Genomic DNA, 20,374 nt, shown 5'->3' with positions numbered 1-20,374 from the left:
TTCTTTATTACACTATAAAGACTGGCAACCCTCTGTTAAAATGTCTATCAGCACCTCTTAAATTGATTAATTAATAGCTGAATTTTAATATTCGCCTCATGGTGGTGATCAAACAGGATATAGGTATTCTTACCAACTGACATCCATCTATCTTATACTGCTTTATCCTCCACCTGAGGGACGCAGGGGTCGCTGGTGTATGTCCCAGCTGACATATACGGTGAAAGGCGGGGTACACTCTGCACATGTATGCTGATAATAAAACACACGTGATGAGCTCCTGTGTTGTCTATTTTAGGCTCTGTCATCATGAAATAGCACATTTGATCTTGTTAGAGACAGTAACACACTGTTGTAGAGAAGTGTTAATTGGGTTTTACAAGTTGTACCTGATGTGATCTGACTTTATCTCTGCTGCAGATAATTGAATTGCATTGACATTATGGTGTTAAAGCACATGGGAAAAAGGTTGAAAAGGGTTTGCAAATGTGACGCTAATTGCTCTGCTTTTTTGGATGTTAAGTCATAGATCAGCTTAATCCGTTTTGTACTTTGGTGTTATTATATTGTCTTCTTGCATGTTTTCTATCACATGCGACCATAGGACAATTTTAGCTGTCAATCACACAATGTCCAGGCCCCAATCCATGCCACCATTCCTGATTTTCTATATGACTCTGAACGGAGCCATGATTTACAAAATGTACATCAAGCTGTTTTGAAGAAGACCTAAAACTCCCCAGAAAAAAGTCTTAAATTAAGTGAGTATAAAGTTATTTTCTTGAATATGTAATTATTAATTTATTTACAAAATAACATCTGACATTGTTCCTGTCACATCCATTTTTATTCATGGTATTCAGTGATGTCCGTGTGTTTCCTGTTTATTGTGCACTAATGTCTCGTTTCAGGTAGCTTCACTTCCTGTTCTGTGTTTCCTTTCTGTAATCAGCGCCTGCCCCGTCCTCATGTTTTTCACCTGTGCCCACTTGTCTTACCCCCTGTCTGTGTATATAAACCCCTTCCCTTGCGCTCCTAACCTGTCAGTTTATTGGAGTGTTGTGCGTCCAGTGTTCCAGCCTTTTCTCTTCTTGTGTGTTTATGACACAAATTGGTTTGTGGACTTTGAATGTTGTCTTTCACCTTTTGGATACCTGTTTTTTCACCTCTGTGCATTGACTTTGGACTGATTAAAGGATACTGATTTAACTATTTTGTGCATTGAAATGGGCATGCGACGATTTTGTACTTGATCAGCCAGGTGAGGCTGATATACAGCCAGTCATGCTGCTGACAGTTGGAATAGTACTTGACATCAATCGTTTGGGTGCTGAAAAATGGTAACAAGACCAGCGGTTTTGTTCCAAACCTGTGTGGTTGTTCCTGTGATAAGGACACTGTTCTTTAGCGGAGGATTGCATGTGCAGATCTGTCCCATATGTTTGTTCCGAGTTTGGACCTGCCATTTGTGAATGAGGGAATAAAGCACACCCTATTTTTTTAATGAAAATGTGTGTATGTATGAGGGAATTTGGCACAGATCCCCTTCAAATATACCAAATAACTGACCTGACTGACCTTGGAAGTTAAGTCAGTTAAAGTGCTTTTTAGAAGCAAATATCTAACTTTAAAAAATAAATAAAATAAAAAAAGTGTGTATATATATATATATACATACATGTACATATATGTATGTATATATGTATAAATATATATATATACATTTTAATGTAACCTGTATAGCTACATTTATTTAATGTAAATGGATATAAAAGAGAGAACGACAGAGAGAGAAAGAAAGATATGTGGCCTTGGTAACCATTGAAGACAGGTTTTATTTTTTAATATAAATAAACTCATGGAAAGTGGTTTCCTATTTTCCTATCTGCATTTATTCAAATTCACAAACTCCTTGCATGACACATATGCTGCTAAGTCAAAAGAGAGTGCAGTGGGCAATGTGACAAGTATAATAAGCAAATTGAAAGGAGAGTGCATCTGTCAGCTCTTCCTTCTTTGTGCCGGAGGATGCACACATTGCACACTATTATTTATAAATGCCCTCTACCCTCATGAAAGTAATGATGGGTTTATGTTTTCTGCTTTTAGAAGCTCCACACCATTCACCACCACTGAATGCACAGTGTACTGTGTAATTCAATGCTTGATACACAGTAGTTTATATAAATGGAATAACTGATGGCCTGTCATAAACATAGCCTTCTGCCTGAGAGTTAAATGACACTATTTGAATTTAGCTTATTCTTTTACACTTGCACAAGAGTCATACACTCGTTTCAACACTTAAACACACATAGGGATATGTTTTTTGAAGTTCATGTTCTACTTTGTTCACTTAAGCAGTAAATAACAAAATGTAAGTTAAATTACAGTATACAATACAAGAATAACAACTCATAATAGTAAAACAGTGATTTCCAAAGACGGAGTCAGGACCCACAATTTAAATTAAATTGCTGATTAGAGAAACACTTGGCAACAGTGGGGAGAAAAAACTCTGGAAGAAATCTCTGGGGTGGTGGTGGTGGTTGGGTTTGCGGTCAATCCCAGCTGACATGGGGCGAAAGGTGGGTCACACCCTGGACAGGTTGCCAGTCCATCGCAGGGCAAACACACAGAGACAAACAAACATTCTCTCTCACATTCACACCTACCGTCAATTGACAGTCTCCAATTAACCTCTGCATGTTCTTGGACTGTGGCAGGAGACTGGAGTACATGGGGAAAATCCCCACGCACACAGGGATAAGATTCCTCTGCTCGTCACTCTACATTGACCTACATTTGCCGTGTTCCGTGGTTGCACTTGTTTGTTAACAAGTAAAACCAGATACAGATGGGGTGGCTGTGGCTCAGTAGGCAACATCTATATACATGCCAATGTGTCCCTGGGCTTAAACCCAAATTGCTTCTGGCAGCTTTGAGTGAGAGCACTGCGTATAGATCAGCTGGATGAATGTGTGTGTGGGTGTGAATGGATGAATGTAAAGCACTTTGAGTGATCATCAAGACTATAAAAGCCCTACATAAAAACAGACTGGCAACAAACTGTTTATCACTCCTATTAAATTAGCTGAAATGACAGTATTACTGATAATACTGGATGTTGTTTTAATATAACTTACAGTGGGCAGTGGGTCTCTCTCAGAAAATGTGCTGAAGTGGCATTGAGCATTGATAGTTCAGTGTGAACTAGGGCTGCACAGTTAATTGCGAAATAATTTAAAACGCAATATAATATAATATAATATGCAATATCCACGTCGGAAGATTATTTGATGAAAATAAATGTGTGGGAAAAAACAACATTATTATGAAATTCTGCAGTGCTGCAGGAATTCACGGGCCCCAAAACCTTGCTCTCTCCAGATGATAAAACATGTTTTGTTTTTTGGCAGACTGCAAAAACTGTCAAATCATCATGACTTTTACTTTTTAGAAAGTGACTGTTAAAGTTAAGAACAAATAATAGTTCTTCCAATTATGAGTCATATTGCATCAACAATTGCAATATGGGGTTTGAGCACATTATGTTTAGGTAAACATATAGGTTTGGTCATTTTTACTTCTCTAAATAAATATTTACAACTTAATAAATAAATAGTACTATAAAGCAATACTTTTCCCAACTAAGACACCTTTTCTTACGGGGTCACCACAGCAAATCATCTATTGTCCTCCTTCACAACATCCATGAACCTTCTCTGTGGTCTTCCTCTTGTCCTCCTGCCCAGCATTTCCATCCTCCGCAGGTGACCAGACCATCTTAACCTTTGACTCTCCATCCTGGTCACTCCTCCCCCCCAAAAAAAAAATCTCAGCATCTTCAGCTCTGCCATTTTCAGCTCCGCCTCCTGTCTTTTACACAGTACCACTGTCACCAACCCATACATCATAGTCTCTGACGACCATCTTGTAGACCTTCCCTTTCACAATGACACTAAATAGGTCAATTATATGATAATCACTGTTTAATTACATACAGCGTGGGGATGGATGTGAATGTGTAATATAAAGCTAAATACTTATTCATATTTACTAATGTACATTACCTTTTCTATACATGCAACAGTATGTATAGGTTATGTTCATGCCATAATGGGACACCCCAAAGCAAATATAATACAGTAGTAGATGCTAGAATAAAACCTTACTGCTAAATACTAAATAAAATGGTAACAAATTATTTATGACTTAATATCAGCTTGGAGACAACCCGAGTTATTTGATGCAAGTGCTTTACGGCCTTTACCGCTGTAATGCTATAGTGAAACTGATGAACTGAGTATCATGTCTGGGCAAATAAAAAGTAAGAACAAGACATTTTCTCTCTTTTTTTCCGCTCTTCAGCTCTGTGAAGGTTTAGGTTTCATGTTGACATTTATCTGTCAGGGATCAATGAATATGATTGAGGCGCTGAGTGCTTTGCTTCAGAATGGTATTGATTGGCTGCAGGATTGGGCCTGATGCCAATTCTAGTTAGCAGTCTCTGTCCTTTCACCTCTCTTTGTCTCTCATCTCTACCTTCTGCTGACACGGGCGCCTGGTGATTCTAACTGATCACATTCCTCCAGCGCTAAAATAGAAAAGTATTGATTACAGATTTGATGGAGCCATGTACACAGCTTTGTGTCTCTCCGTACGTGTGTTTTACACTTTACGACCCTGACGCTCGGTAAGCCGACACGGTACGAAGGGCTGGTTTGTATTATGAACAGGTTGACAGCAGGGTTTCACTGGTGGTTAAACAAACCATTTTACAACCACATAATCAGAGTCTTAATGGTCGTCCCTACAATGACAATATGTCCTTGTGCAACACATTGACCTCTTACCTGCTCAGAGCTGCAGTACTGACATCAACTTGTATTTGCTTGTTAATGTTTTCACTGAGAGGATGTTTGACGAAACGAATCATCGTGGTATTAATGTTTTTTGTTGTATTTATTTGTATTTTGTTTTAATTATGGATTATTGAATCTATATAATTATTAGTACATTTGTCAACCTAAAGCTGCAGTGTGAAATATTTCGTGATTTTTGTTGTTGTTTTTATCTGGGGTGTAAGTCACTGTTAGGTATGGGTTAGATAAAACAGGAAAAAAGTCAAAAGTCTTGATATTAACATGTTATAGGACTTACAACTTCATCATGACTACATTCCCACACTTCATATGATTACATTCATAATATTAAAAACAAGCACATTTACCAGTCACAATGGAAGTATGACTGCCTGCATCAGAGTGTGGGCATTGCCACACACTCCTTTGCTACACCCCTAGTTATTATTCTACCAATCTTTGTGAAGAGGATGTAACATTGCTATTATTCTGTGTTCTTCATCTGAAAACAGACTGTGTCAAGCAATACTATCAGAGGGAGCAGATGGGGGCACAACACTTTCATTCTGTTGAACTGCTGAACAACCTGTTTTTTTTGAGCAGTAAAATTCACTTCTGATAGTTTCCATGGGTGCTTCTTTGTGTTTTCAGTCATACTCCATCCTGTTTGCAGCCGTCTCATTTTACTAGTACAATTTTACTATTGCTTCTGTCTGTCTTGACATAAAACGTCCTGTGTGCAGCCTGGGAATGTCCCTGGGCGTCATGAGATCTTAACACTGCTATTTTGAGAAGCACAGAGACGGTAGCTGAGGGCTGAAACTCGGAAACCCATTCGACAATGGTTTGAATGATTTGTGATTTAAAATACACTTTTAAGTTTATTTCTATAGAAAAACAAAACAAACAAACTCAGGTGACCAACGTGCTGTCCATACATTATAAATACAAATTAGTGCTTAAACATTTAGATTGTCATGTATAATTTCTACAAACAATCAAATTATGTTCATGTCTGATTCTGAAGATATCACCTAATTGAGGTGACAAGTGCATTGTGTTTTCTGTGACTGATTGATGTAAAAAATCACCTTGAGCTTCTACAGTTGACTGTATTAATTACCAGTGACACAGGACAAAGAGAGAGAAAGGGATTATGGCTACTGTTAGTGAGATTAAATTGCACTGGATTACATGCATACCATGTCTCTTTTATGTAAATAATCAGAATACAGTGTGGATGTGGCTAAAAGGTTTTCACAATAAACGACTTTGTAATGGCATTGTCAGACTCGGACAACCTTCATTTAAATGCTAAATAGAACAGGAAGATGGGAGGAAAGATTATTGCTGGGTGTAATTGTTGCAAAGGCAAATGTCATAAATAGTCAAGGAAAAATAGATTGATTTGATCCCTGTGACCCTCGTGTGGAGGACAACGTGTTAGACAATGAGTGAGTGTGATTTTGTTGAAATTTCCATAAAAGCCTCTCACTCTCAGTAGAGACAGTCAGACAGTTCATGGTTGTTTCTTCTTATAAAGAATGTTACCAGCTGAGGCTGACCACCGAGCCCTGGTCTCTGACCTCTCATCCTGAACACACTGCGCGGTGATTCTGGGTCCAGCCTCAGAGTCAGCGACCTTCGCCAGCAGCTCCACTTTTAATCAGCAGTTCTTTCCACACGGGCTGCCTGGGCCAGCCAATTCCTGCACCTTTAATGAGTTGAGAGTCCCTGCTCACAGAGCAGGATGTAGCTCTCTTTCCGCCCTTTTTCACATCACAGCAAAGAGAGCACGTATATGGCAAAAACAATATCCAATGATGCACATCTCATTTAGGAGGTCTGTCTCATGACACTTTTTTGTTCTAACAGTCCATTTAATTCCTGTAAAAGAAAGAAAAACATACATTATGTATGACATTATAATGGCTTGCTGTAATTAGTGGGCTCTTTCTCAGCACTGACTGCAAACACACACCATTTGTTTTCCCTTATAATCAGGTGATTTAAAATGATAGTCTTTGCTCGTCTCACCTCTTGTGATTACCTATTGTTCACATGCATCTATCCCTTAAACAAAGTGTGAATATTCTATCAAAGCTATTCCAACTTTTGAAATTAACTTTGACTGAGGGGGCGTGCTGGTGGCTTAAAGATAATCACATCAAGGGCACGGAGCCTGACCTGTTTTTGCATCAGTAGGTTTCTTCTCCGTGAAAAGCACTCGATAGGCAATTGTTGTCTTGCCTTTTGTGGGAATGTGAATAGCACCTTATTGATTGGAAGCAAAATGTTTTTAATGTTGTAGATGAGATTTCTGGATTGCTAGCTAATGGGAAGATAGAAGCTCATTGCAATCTATTTTCAAGTCAAGTTCCAAATTGAAAATCTTTGTGGGCATAATTAAGGCTTATCTGTAAGGAATGTCAAAACTTTTTCACTGCCTTTTTTTTTTTCTTTTAACATTTTTTCCTATCCAATTCTTATTGAGATGTGTAAATACACAGACATGCCCAGAATAGTGATGAGTCCACATAGAAAGTAATGGATATAAGATGGAGAGCCGTATCAGTCCAATGATCCATCTCAATGCTTTTGGTTGTTGTTGTTGTTGTTGTGTAAACAGTAATGTTTTCTCATGCAGTACTTGATGTTTGAAGGATTGTGAAGGAAAATGTGTTAATGTTACTTTGGAGCTGTGTCCCAACAGAGTTGTGCTCTGTTCATCCTCTCATCATGGTTAGGGTGCAGGGTCAGTGTATTAAGCATGTTGCTCAAGGATACATGGACAGGTGAGACAGCACTGGGGCTGCACTGGGGTTCAAAGGCAGGGTCTTCCACCTGGGGGATGACCTGGATTTCAACTAAGCATCTCATCTGGATGTTAGGAGCAAGACTGTGTTGAAAGATTGCTCTCATAGAGCTTTCCTTATTACAAAGGAGACATGGAGGCACACTGCTGGGGAAACCTTGTTCGACCTTCTGCTGTGCTAGTTAAAGTTAAAGTTAAAGTTTTACCACTTGCTGTTAATACACAAAACAGGGGTCTTTCTCCCTTGAAGAACAATCTCAGCAGTGAATGTTCTATGCATTATGAATGCCTATATGTCCAGTCTGCAAGGAAGACAAAAAAAAACAATACGGTAACAAACCAAATATGACTTTTTTCCACTATTGTGCTCCTTCAGACTAGAACAGCCTACAGAACACCCTCACACTCCAAATTGTATTCATTCTGAAGGACATATAATCTAAATCATTGGTCTGTCACTGCTTTTAGGTTTCTGTCATTAGGCTCTCTAATGTCGGTCACTGTCTTATTGTAATTTGGATGAGTTGTCTTTGTTGATGTATGTGTTTGTTGCTACTGCCTCTTGGCTTTGGAAAATATATTTGCAATCCCAATGGGAATATTATCCTTACCAGGATAATATAATAAAGGTTTAATAAAAAAAAAGAATAAAAATGAACATTTCCCATAATATGAGTGGGTGTTTTTGGTACAGTTTTTGGCTATCCCCTGACAACAATGAATTAATCTGATTCAGAGGTGTTTTTTGTGTTGTCAAAGCCAGGTAATGTACCGATAGATAGATGGATAGAGAGAGAGAGAGAGAGAGAGAGAGAGATGGTAGATTCCTAGGATACTACATAGACACTTGAGGCTAAGGCCCTTAAATCTGAGCATATAAAAACAAAGCAAAACACTTGTTAATTGTTGCTTTCAAGTTTCACTGAGGAAAAAGTCTGACTGTTGTAGAGTGCCGTCATGTGCTTTCTAACTGTTGCGTTTGTTTGTTCTTGCAGTTCATGTGAAAGCGGGAACCTGCGAGGTAATTGCAGCGCACCGATGCTGCAACAAGAACAAGATTGAAGAGCGATCTCAGACTGTCAAATGCTCCTGCTTCCCTGGACAGGTGGCAGGAACAACAAGAGCGGCTCCGTCTTGTGTAGACGGTATGACAAACTTGTCTTTCCAGTTTTACTCAGGAAATGAAACTGACTACTGATTAAAGTAGACACATGGCACACAGAAAAAAAAAACAGCTGCACTTGTCACTGTGCCTTTGGTGTTTATTTCAGTGATAAACCAGGTATGAGAGGTTCCTTATAGGAAAGAAGAACTACTTAAGTGTTAAGATTTTCACAGTCCTCGTGTTGTTTATCTGTAAGGCTTTAAAATCAAACTGCCCACCAGTTCATTCATTCTTTGTCTACTTTTGAGACTTGCAGCCCTTGTGTTCAGCAGAGCAGACAAAAAGCCAGGTCATTTAATATCATGTCAAAAGTGGCCTGTGCAGGCAAATTGATCCTTATCTCCTCCGTTCACTGTAATGGTTCTGACAGGGGCTTTCTCAATTTTGACAGTTCTCTTTTCACTTCAGAGATGAAGCTGTTTCTCCCCTGTAGGCCTCCCCGGAGCGCCTCAAGACCTTGATGCACAACCTCTGCTGCACGCTTTATTACCCCTCCTTCATACAAACATCTACCCTCCTCACACTGAACACACCTGCTCACAACACTCACTAGCTTGACATTGACCTGTGCCCAGTAAATCATACCTGAAAACACACCAGGTGGGTCTGACAGGTCTCTACTGTCAGCCAGCCAGAGATCAAAGGACAGTCTCTGCAATCACTGTGAACGAAAAACCTAAAGACATTTATTATTGCTCCAGTCAAACCACAATACTCTTTCAATCAGCGTGTTATTGATTACCTGCGGTGACTTTTTATCATTACAATTTTCCTTTGTATATTTTTCCTCACAGCATCCATAGTTGCACAGAAGTGGTGGTGCCAGATGCATCCCTGTATGGACGGGGAAGAGTGTAAAGTGCTGCCAGATCTCAAAGGATGGAGCTGCAGTACAGGGAACAAAGTTAAGACAACCAAGGTGGGTTTAACTCATAACAAAAAAACAAAAAACATTTGTTATTTAGCCAATGCTAGGTATAATTAAATAATCGTGCTTATAAGAATTTTGAAGTTGAAGGGCCACACAAGAAAGAGCTGCGGATTGATCAGCCTTGGACTGTATAACCATTTAGTATTTACCATTTTAACAAAACAATCCTAGAGTAATATAAGGGCACATGGTAAGTGATAAAAACGACAACAAAAAAAACCCAAGAGAATGCTGTCAAAATGTTAGTTTATCAATCTGAGGAGATAGAAATAATGGGTCTCTGAGTTACAGTCTCTTTAGTTACATCTCACAATGGATGCTATTTACTTTTACTTTACTAATGTTTAAACCTAGTAGAGCAACTTGACAATTATTAAAGAATCCATGAGCTAATAATGTCCCATTTTAGAGCAAACAGGCTCAAACCAAAATCAATCATGTCATCCACTCATGAAGCTGAACAGTTTTTCACATGATACACAAACGTGTTTAAACCTGCATTGTTAGTACTTGAGTCCTCATTTTGTTATTGAAACACTTTTTTATTTGTTGAAATTCACTCCGTATCCTGATAGCCATCAATAGATAAAGTTCTCCGGAAAATGTTTGTGTGCAGACTTCTTTTGTTTTATCAAGCCCACTCATCCAAGGGTGTTGTTTCTCAGTGTTTATTTCCTGTTTGATTAGTTAGTTATGTCGAGTGTTGACCAAGAAGCCCTCGTTTTGTTATATTTATTTATTGATTTAAATAGCACAGCTTACTGTCACATCCATTCCTCTACTGATCTGCCAGTGGGCTCATGCCTCCAAGATTTCTTGTCATCTGGGAATCCAGAGAACCAGAGACATGGTTCAGCTACGTTTTTTGTGGGCTGCTCTCCAAGAGGACATCTGGGGGTTCGTCAATGCCTGTCCGGTCTACAATCAACACAAGCCATCTTGCCTGGCTGTTGCTGATTTCCTGCAGCCCCTCCCTGTTCCTCATCGTCCTTGGTCTCACATCTCCATGGACTTTGTCACTGGTCTCCCTCCTTCTGAGGGTAATACAGACATCGTGACTGCCGTGGACTGACTTAGAGCCAGTGGAGTGGCTCTGTGGTTAAGACCTGTACCCTGTGTGCAAAGACATCATGGTCGCAAGTTCAACTCCACCCCTCGCTGATTGTACTCAGTTCCCTTGTAAGTCGCTTTGGATAAAAGTGTCTGCTAAAATAACATGTAATGTACCCAAGCTTCCCTCGGCCAAAGAGACAGCCCAGCTGGTCCTGCTCCACGTTTTCTGTCTCCATGGTCTCTCTAGATGTGGTGTCTGATCGGGGCCCGCAGTTCACTTCAGTTTTTTGGAAGGAATTCTGTGCTCTGCTTGGGGCCACTGTCTGTTTGTCCTTCGGGTTTCACCCCCAGTCCAATGGACAGACCGAGGGTATGAACCAGGAGATGGAGACAGCCCTTCGCTGCTTGGTTTCCCAAGATCCCTTGTTGTGAGCCAAGCAACCTGTGGGTAGAATATGCTCACAACACCCTGACCAGCTCTGCCACAGGCCTGTCCCCATTCCTGTGCGCCTATGGGCCTCCCCTTTTTCCTGCACTAGAGAAGGAGGCTTCCTGTCTGTCAGTCCAAGCCTTCATCCACCGCTGTCGCCGCACCTGGATCCAAGTACGAGCCTCCCTCCTCCGCTCTGCGGATCGTTACTCGGTCTCGGCTAATCAACGGCACACACAGGCTCCTACTTATCAAGTGGGTCAAATGGTGTGGCTTTCAACTCGGGACATTCCGCTCAGGGTAGAGTCCAAGAAATTTGTCATCCAGAAGAACATCAACCCTATGGCAGTGAGGCTGACACTCCCATAATCGATGCAAATCCATCCTACATTCCATGTGTCCCGAGTGAAGCCAGTCAAGGAAAGTCCCAAACAACAACATCCCGATCAACCTTCCAGGACCACGCTGCCTCCCGGAAACGCTCGTCAGGGACTCGCTGCTTCACCCCTGCACAACATCTCAGATGAAGAGGAGCCAGTGTTGTATAACACTGAGCATGAAACGTGCTATCAAACTGTATAAAAGTCCATGTATGTCAAAGTTGTTCTCTTCGACATATTAAGACCCAAAGTAAATTTTATGTGAAGAAGAAAAGCATATAAATAGATAAAAATGAATATTAAAACAAAAATGTCACCATAACTCTCAAATTTTTCACTTGGTGACATAGCTGTGAGATTAAATGTGGTTGCACAGAGCAGATGACAACTTTGCAAATGGAAAATTAATTATCACTTCTGTACCACACCGTGTGCTTGCACACCAGTGACTTTCATTGGTACAAACAGGAAAACTCAGCCTCTATGAACGGAAATATCAAGTCTCTTTGACTGAGCAAATATCCAGGTCACATTTTGCTCACATCATTATCATTGTTTTGGCATAGAGGAAAGAGAAATCTAATATCAAACAACTAACAAATCCCTCCAGGAAACAAGTGGGATGTTTCCAGTTAGGTAAGAAGGTATCAGTCCTTCAGAGAACAAATTCACATGCTTTGAGTGTCTGGGTGTAGTGAACCTGAAGTAGCTTTAAAGTGCATGGGTGGGGCACAGATGACGTGTTTCCATCATGTACAGTTTGGTTTGGTGCAATATGGAATGGTAAAGCAGTACCTTTACTTGGTAGGCGGATGTGTGCTGTGCCCAATGGCTGCGTTAGCGAGATACATAGCGCGACGTTGTACTGGTGTGCCAACAACAAATATCGACATCGAATGCGAAATAACCCAAAAGTGACACTTTTGGAACGGTTGGGGTTGGATATTTTGGTACCAATCCAAATGGAAACACAAAAAAAATACGTTCCGAACCAAATCGCTCCACACGGCTAAAGTGGGTCCTTAGCCATTCATCACAGCACAGTGTTTGACTCACCAAACGTCAATAGTTGAACTGCCTCTTTCATTAGTCATGGCTCCAGGAGGCCTAGAAAAATCAGAGCCTTTTATTTTAGCATCGTTAATAATTCATGGCCTCCCACACAGCCATTGGAACGCAAAAACAGAGGCATAGATAAGAAGGGGTCCAGGTGGCTCCCAGAGCACGTCAGAGCCTCCACTCTTTTTTGATTTTGGAGTCAGCAGGGTCACTCCATGCTCATGGCTTTGCTACCTCCCACAGAGAGCCAGCAAAGGACAGCAAAGACTGTGTATTCTAGTAGGCACAGACGGTTAACATCAGGAGCAGTGGGCTCCACTGAGGATCGATCTCAGGTGCTGAAGTGTTGGTTTAGTGACTGTGTGTATAAAATCTTTTGCTGGAAGAAAAGACCCACTTGTTTTTGTGACATGTATATTATACTCTTTTTTTATAATATACCAGTGCTCTGTATTTTCACAACATGTTCACTGTACCGATTCATATCACTGCTCAGGGTTGACAACTAGTATTTAATGCATGTGGCTAATTGAATGTACATTGACATGACAAAATGCAATGAATATTACACCACTGTAGCATAAATGGGAATTTTAGCTTTGTGCATTTTTTTTATGTGCATGTATGTGGAAGATAATAGACATAAGCTTCCCGTTCTCCCGAAAGACGGATACAAAACATGATTCACCAACCACAAAGAAGAGAGTGTCACTTGACTCCATGGAGAATTTCTGCATCTTCACCGTTTGGTTTGTAACTTGGAACTGGAATGTTGTGTCAGTCTATGACACGTTGATGTACTAATGTCTTAGCTATCAGGTTTGTTACTGTAACGTTACATAGCCATAAGGTATCAGTGAATACCCTAGTAAGACATAACCTCAGCAAAGCATTGTAATGATGATCTTACAAACTAACTCCTCAGTTGCATAACATGCCTGATTCGCTGCAACACTGTAAACCCTTTCTTTTTCAATGTCCACCAGTGGCATTTTTGATAAAAAATGATGGTGTCATTTCACCTCACAATGAAATCACATCAACAAATCAGATGCCTGGATACCCTGCAGGCTCCTTTCCTGGACAACTCCAGTTGTTCTATCTATCTCTGCATGTCCACTAGCAGCTGGTTTTATAGTTCTGCTGGTAATGTCAGGAACTATAACCCCAGCAGCTCCTACTTTTCACTTCCTATCAGTCAGAGGGTGGAAGGTAAAAAAAAATCGTCAAGGTTTTCCACTGGACAGGTTTATGACCTTATAGAGGGGAAGGCAGTGATGAATGGCTGTCTGTTGGAGATTTGTCTTTAAGATGTCAAGAGACATTTACCTCACAGCATAATGTCTTAAATATAGTATTCTATTGGTCAAAAACAACCCGTAACCTCATCATGATCACGAGCAGCTTTACATTTAGTCTTGCACAAATGTATTCATTAATTGTCTGCTAATCCCATCTGACATAGAGTGAAAGACGGGGTCACACCCTGGACAGGTCGCCAGTCCATCACAGGGCAAACAGATAGAGACAAACAACCATTCACACTCACATTCACACCTGTGTCTCATTAACCTCTGCATGTTTTTGGACTGTGGGAGGAAATCAGAGAACCCGGAGAAATCCCAAAATACTACCCTTTGTAGCACATAATGATTCCAGCCGTGTGCCGTCATGAATAATCTTCTCACTTTTACTGCAGAGTTCACATATGTTCGAAACCTAAATGTGACAGCTGGGAATATCTGTCGCACCTTTTACACGGATACTAGATGTGCAGCACAAGGACAAAGTTATTTAGCTGCTTTTGTTTACAATTTCTGCATTTTTAGTTTTGTGTATTACTCATGCTAGTATTCACTACTTTTCAAGGCTGTCTTGAACAAACTAAGCATGTAATACATGTCTAAGCATGTAATTACGACCATTGCTAGGTGACCCCTAGTGGCTGTACTAAGTATGGCAAGAGTAAATGAGGAGATAAAGCTAAGAAGTTTCAAAGAAAGTATATATCTTAGGAGGAATTTAGCAGAGATGGGAGTTAGTCACACATATGCAAAAGGTTATTAACCTTCAAGTCTCATGCGAGTCTGAAGTAATTCTTGCAAGAATCCAGCAATTTACAAGTCAAGTCGTCTGAAGATAGAAGAAGAAGATGATTCCCCACATATTCCACATTTAAATATTCTTAAAAAAAAGTCATTTTGAACTGCTAGAATTTTCTAGTGACTGCAGCATAATTATATGTTTTATATTTATGAAAGCAAATAATGAATGCTTCAAATCAATATATGACACTGAGTTGGGTAAAATTCAACCATCTTTTGGGACGGTCTGTGTGTTGTGTATGCAGTGTATTGTCAATCAAAACATTTGTGAGCGAAACACATCGTTAAAAGCCTGAGAGGAGAATACAGACATTTAGTCAATAAAAAGCCTGAAAAGAGAAGCAAAATCATTCTGTTCATCATTTGTTTTTTTTCATAGCCCATTACGACATTGGCTGACATTGACCATTTAGTTGTTATTTTGAAGCAGGATTTAAGATTAAACTCATACTACCTGTACTTCACTGAATGCCAAAAACAATCAGACAGAATCTGTGCAGTCAAAACAGTGAATAGTATGTATGAACTGTCATAGATAGTATATGTTGCAACTGTAGATTCTCTGTTATATATTACAGATGTATCTCATGTATGTATGTGCGTGCACTCACTGCTTCAGTGTGTCCTCATCAAAGACTGGCTCTTGGTTTGTCAGTGGAGCTTTGAGCCCACAGTTGACCAGTCAATTGTGCTCTTTCATCCTGAAGCAGCTTAAGTACCAAACCTTGAAGAGATGCTTTGTGTTCTCCTTTTCTGTGTTTGTTCACCTTCACGCTGACTCCCACAACAACTGGGCATGGTAATTGCTTTGATAAGGTTTTACTGTGCTTCACACTTTGTTTCTGTTCGCCATACATAAAACAGCCTCTGGGTGATGACACACAGGGACAAGGACACTATGTGTTTGTGTTGTTTGACCATCCATCCATTTATTCATCCATTCATCCATTCATCCATTCATCTCAAAACTGGGGACTTATTTTGTTCACAGCAACACAGTATCAGGCACTTAACAAATCATGTAAAGAGATGCAAATAGAAAGTAGAGGAATATAATATACGTTCTCCACAGTTGTACGAATACAACGAATAAGGAACACAGCTACACAGAGGAAATGAAATAAAAACTCAGAATGTGCATGAATAATTCAATCAAGACCATGAATATATACATAGTGCATATGAGCAGGTTGTGCAATGTTTTGAAGGTGCGTAGAGGAAGTCCACAGTGGTCTCTGTCAGACGGAGCAGATGTGCCATAAAGTCTCATTGCACTTGGCAGCAGAGATTTCCTGTATTGGTCCTTATGAAAGCAAAATTCCATCCATCCATCGAGTAGCAGCTTTATTCTTTGACCACAGCTTTTGCCGTTTAAAGGTCACTGTCACCTGTCAAATATTTTTTTCTCACCCAATCATTCAAAATAAAACATTAAAATCATGAATGAAATGATGTGATAAAATGTTTATATCCTCACTAGGACTTCATATTTTGCAAAGCTTATCAATGTCATAATGCCTGTAATTATGATTTTGACATATAGTAACCTATAGGTGGTAATCTGGATACTGTACGGCAAACCCTTCGTTGGTTTGACTGATGAAAACCTGCGCATCTATATGCAAACCTTTTTTTTTTTTAGCTATTTTAAAAAGTGAAAGTAACACCAACTGCAACTTTAAATTCTTCAAATTAATATTAATGCAAATGTTCATACTGAGCATACTTATTCCAGCAGTGTGCCGTCATGAATAATCTTCTCACTTTTACTGCATACTTCACATATGTTCGAAACCTAAATGTGACAGCTGGGAATATCTGTCGCACCTTTTACACAGATAATGGATGTGCAGCACAAGGACAAAGTTATTTAGCTGCTTTTGTTTACAATTTCTGCATTTTTAGTTTTGTGTATTACTCTTGAACAAACTAAGCATGTAATACATGTGTAAGCATGTAATTACGACCATTGCTAGGTGACCCCTAGTGGCTGTAGTAAGTATGGCAAGAGTAAATGAGGAGATAAAGCTAAGAGGTTTGCTAAAAAAAAGTCATTTTGAACTGCTAGAGTTTTATCTTTTCACAGAAGCACAATTACATTTGACATATTAGACTATAAAACGTCACATTTCGAGCCTATTTTCCATGTTTCAAAAGCAAATTGTGACGTTAACTCCTCAATATTTGAGAAAACAAAAAGTAATTTTACTCGAGTCTGAAGTCATAAGTTTCAAGTCTAAGTCCAGTTGAAACTTTAACCAGCGTTAGTCAAGTCTCAAGTCCTAAACTTTGTGAGTTAAGTCCGACTCGAGGTCAGGCGGACCAACAAGAACACAGGACTTTCGTGAAGGTGGTCACTGTTTGTGTCCTTTGTGTAACTGCTAATACTAACTTACTATGTTGATTGATAGTCATATTAAAATGATAAGAAGGTGATGTTTGATGTTTGTTTGATGAACAATACAAAATACAAGTTTACAAAGTGCATTGATGGACAAAACAAAAACAGACTTCTCAAGGACACAGATAAGAGAACCACAGAGCCAAACTTCAGAAGATAGAATGTCAAAATAAATAAAAGCAAAAATAGAATTAAAAACAAGGAAACAACATCAAGCAAGAGCAAGTACAAGGGAATAAAAGATGAATGGATGAAATAGATAAAAGCAATGAATCACAAGATAAAAAGATGAATGGACGACCATGTTAAAGGTTCTCAATGTCAAAAAAGTATTTACTCAGACCACAACTTTGATCTTTTCTTAAATCTTTTTCTTCTTCTGCTTTCTTTCTAGGTCACACGATAGTCTTCTTTTTCCCAGGATTGACCCAGTTTGGAACAAGGCATGACATCTTTGACTGACACCATTGGACAATTGGATATCATGTCTTTTGAGAATTTGGTGGAAACCAGGGACCAACAAAGACTTTAATCATGGACATGAGGGAGCATCATATAAGACTACACATCCTAAATGATTATTGACTGTAGATGAAGCATCAACAGTAGCAGCCTCTGATCTCTACTGCCCACCAAATCTCTCTTTGTATTATAGCTTTGTTCTCATGGACAAGAAGACTTTATCATAAAGATAATTATTGGAATACAAGACTGTGGTTTATTTTAGAAAAAAAAAAAATCATCCTAAAAAGTGGTGTGATGTGAAAACTTTTGTGTTATTTTTCCTGCCACAGAGAACCTCGGGACTCTTGATGCATATCTGTGTTGAACATCTAGTGAAAACAAAAGCATTTTCATTCCTTTAAGCCTTACAGAGCAGATATATCTTCTGTTTCTTTTGTTGTTGATTTGAAACCATCAAGTGTTTGGCTTTCCTAGATTTGTTAGGACGCCAGGTCTTTTTTTTCAAAGACAAAAGACAACAATACAACCACACAACCCAGAAAATAACATACCTTTGTTTGACTACAAGTCACTGACAGTCAATGCAGCTGAGTTCTGCCAAAATGTTTTAATAGTATTTGTTGTTTTTGATGCCTGGTGATAACCATTGCTTACAAATGTCATAAATATCTCAATAAATCTAACTCAATGGATATCACTGTATGGAAAAAAAATATTGGTGTTTTTAAAGCTGGTATGAGTCATAGGTTGTGTAATGAATTTAGGTCAGGAAAGTGAATCCAGTGCAGTAGAAACTGAAATCCGTATTCTCTAGAATGTGTTTCAGAGGACAGCCCCACTGGTTGTAATGAGAAGTTGGTTTGTGTGCAAGTCTATGAGGAAATTACAATGAATTCTAGCTTAATTTATATCAGTTACAATGGTCTCAGTCACTAGTTTCAGGTCTTCGTCCATACAGCATGATGTCCATTTTGTAAATGATTGTCCCATTTAGAGTCAAATAAACAATAAAGCAGGATTTGCTTTAGGACAAGGCTATGATGTGATTGAAATTGATGTCACGTTCAGTGATCTGCCAGCACTCTCCGTAAGATTCACCCGTTGCTTCCTATCCAGCTCCACCGTCTGTTCTGTTTTTTTTAAAAACAATACGATCACAAAGGGCCAAAATCGAGCCTTGGAAACGGCAGTTCACAAACCAGCTGGTGATGTCATGGTGGAATTATCCTGCTATAGATGCACTGTATATATGGGGCCACAGGAAGGACATGACATGACTTCAAATCTCAAGCTTAAAAAAGAGGAAGGTGAGCGATGAGGTTACCTTATTGATGGAACGGCAATGCAAAAGATCATGTTTCTTTAAAATTGATAACATGGAGAGCATCCCACAATGTTTTATTTTACGTTTTTCCAAGTTTAGGTTTGCATATGCAAGTTCAACGTTATTTAATTAAATACACATTTGTATGCATATCTAGATAAATAATCTCCACTTTAGATTTAGACTTTAGAAGAGACTGATGAATAGCTTGCACTTAAAACAAGACTATTTCATTCATTTACAAACCTGGTTATTGTCATCAGCCTCATCCTTTTTTGTGGTAAGCCATTATAAACAGTATGTGTTTATCTGTTATTCCCCATAAGGCTCAAGGTGATGGAAATAATTTAGTGAGTGCTATTAGTTCACAGGAAATAAAGTAGAGGGAGAAAATAAACAAAGACAGAAACCAAACACAGCAAAAGCTATTTATTTAACCTCAGTGATGTTAGTGTTCTTAGTTTGTGGTAGCCAAGGTCTACTACATGTACATCCATTCTGACATATACTATAGTTGTATAGTATAATTACTGGTATCAACATGCAGCTCCACTCCCCTGTGAGGAGGCCGAGCAGGTCAGAAGCAGCAGTGTGTGAGGAGAAGGAGAACTGTGGGAGATGTATTTATATTTCACCTGCTTATGACATTTGTGTACATACTATGGGGGGCCCTTCCTTTGGTGTGATAATAAGTGCCATTTCTGAAGTGTTAATATTTATCTATAGCTGTTATTTTTGTGCCTCCAGGACAAATATCAACATGACATCTGGAGAATGACAAAGAGTTTATGGAAATGCAGTTTTACAAAGAAAAGAATTGTTATATTAGAACACTGAAGCAGAGAAAGTCAGTCGTATCACGTCTAGACTCCAAATAGACCACTTTAAGGGGAGTATAACATTTTGTAAGTCAATTTCTGTCTGTAATTGAAACAGTGCATTCAGTTCAGAACGCTTCTCATATTCTAAATAAAATTAATTAAGCAAAAATGTAGAAGGCTTTCTCCAAAAGACCAGGCTCGAGGCACCAACACTGAAAGGGAGGAGTGAGCAGCGCTGCTATGATTAGGGATCCAGGTTGCCTCTTGTTTGGTTAGAAATCATTAAATTACAGTAATGACTAATTTCTCATTCCTGCATGCAATTCGCCTGAGACCACCATGGATTTAATAAAGAGCTGGCGATGAATTACAAACAGCGAGTGGCTACGTGATTATACAGAGTAATTCAAAAGTGCATTAATAAAACAATACAGCAACATTGCTAAATCATTTGAGATAAAGGCTATTTGCATAATTCATTAAGATTAATCAGACCAGCCATTCCACCGCATTGCTCTGAGGAACAGAGAGAGGAGACACAAGTCGAATCATCTGGAAAA

General features: G+C 39.2%; 1 protein-coding gene across 1 annotated transcript in view; it reads left to right on the top strand.

The window, feature by feature from the left end:
* Positions 1–18,704, top strand: part of tafa3a (TAFA chemokine like family member 3a) — an 84,797-nt gene extending 66,093 nt beyond the window's left edge. The window contains exons 3-5 of the mRNA XM_058630727.1: positions 8,676–8,825; positions 9,640–9,764; positions 17,599–18,704. Coding sequence (XP_058486710.1) covers positions 8,676–8,825; positions 9,640–9,764; positions 17,599–17,610 — 287 coding nt within the window. The 3' untranslated portion in view covers positions 17,611–18,704. The remainder of the gene's footprint in view (positions 1–8,675; positions 8,826–9,639; positions 9,765–17,598) is intronic.
* Positions 18,705–20,374: the final 1,670 nt, after the last annotated feature.

Source organism: Solea solea, chromosome 6 (genome assembly GCF_958295425.1).
Source record: "Solea solea chromosome 6, fSolSol10.1, whole genome shotgun sequence".
NCBI classification, from domain to species: domain Eukaryota; kingdom Metazoa; phylum Chordata; class Actinopteri; order Pleuronectiformes; family Soleidae; genus Solea; species Solea solea.
The sequence above is the reverse complement of the archived record's forward strand: the minus strand, read 5'-3'. Positions and strand labels throughout refer to the sequence as shown.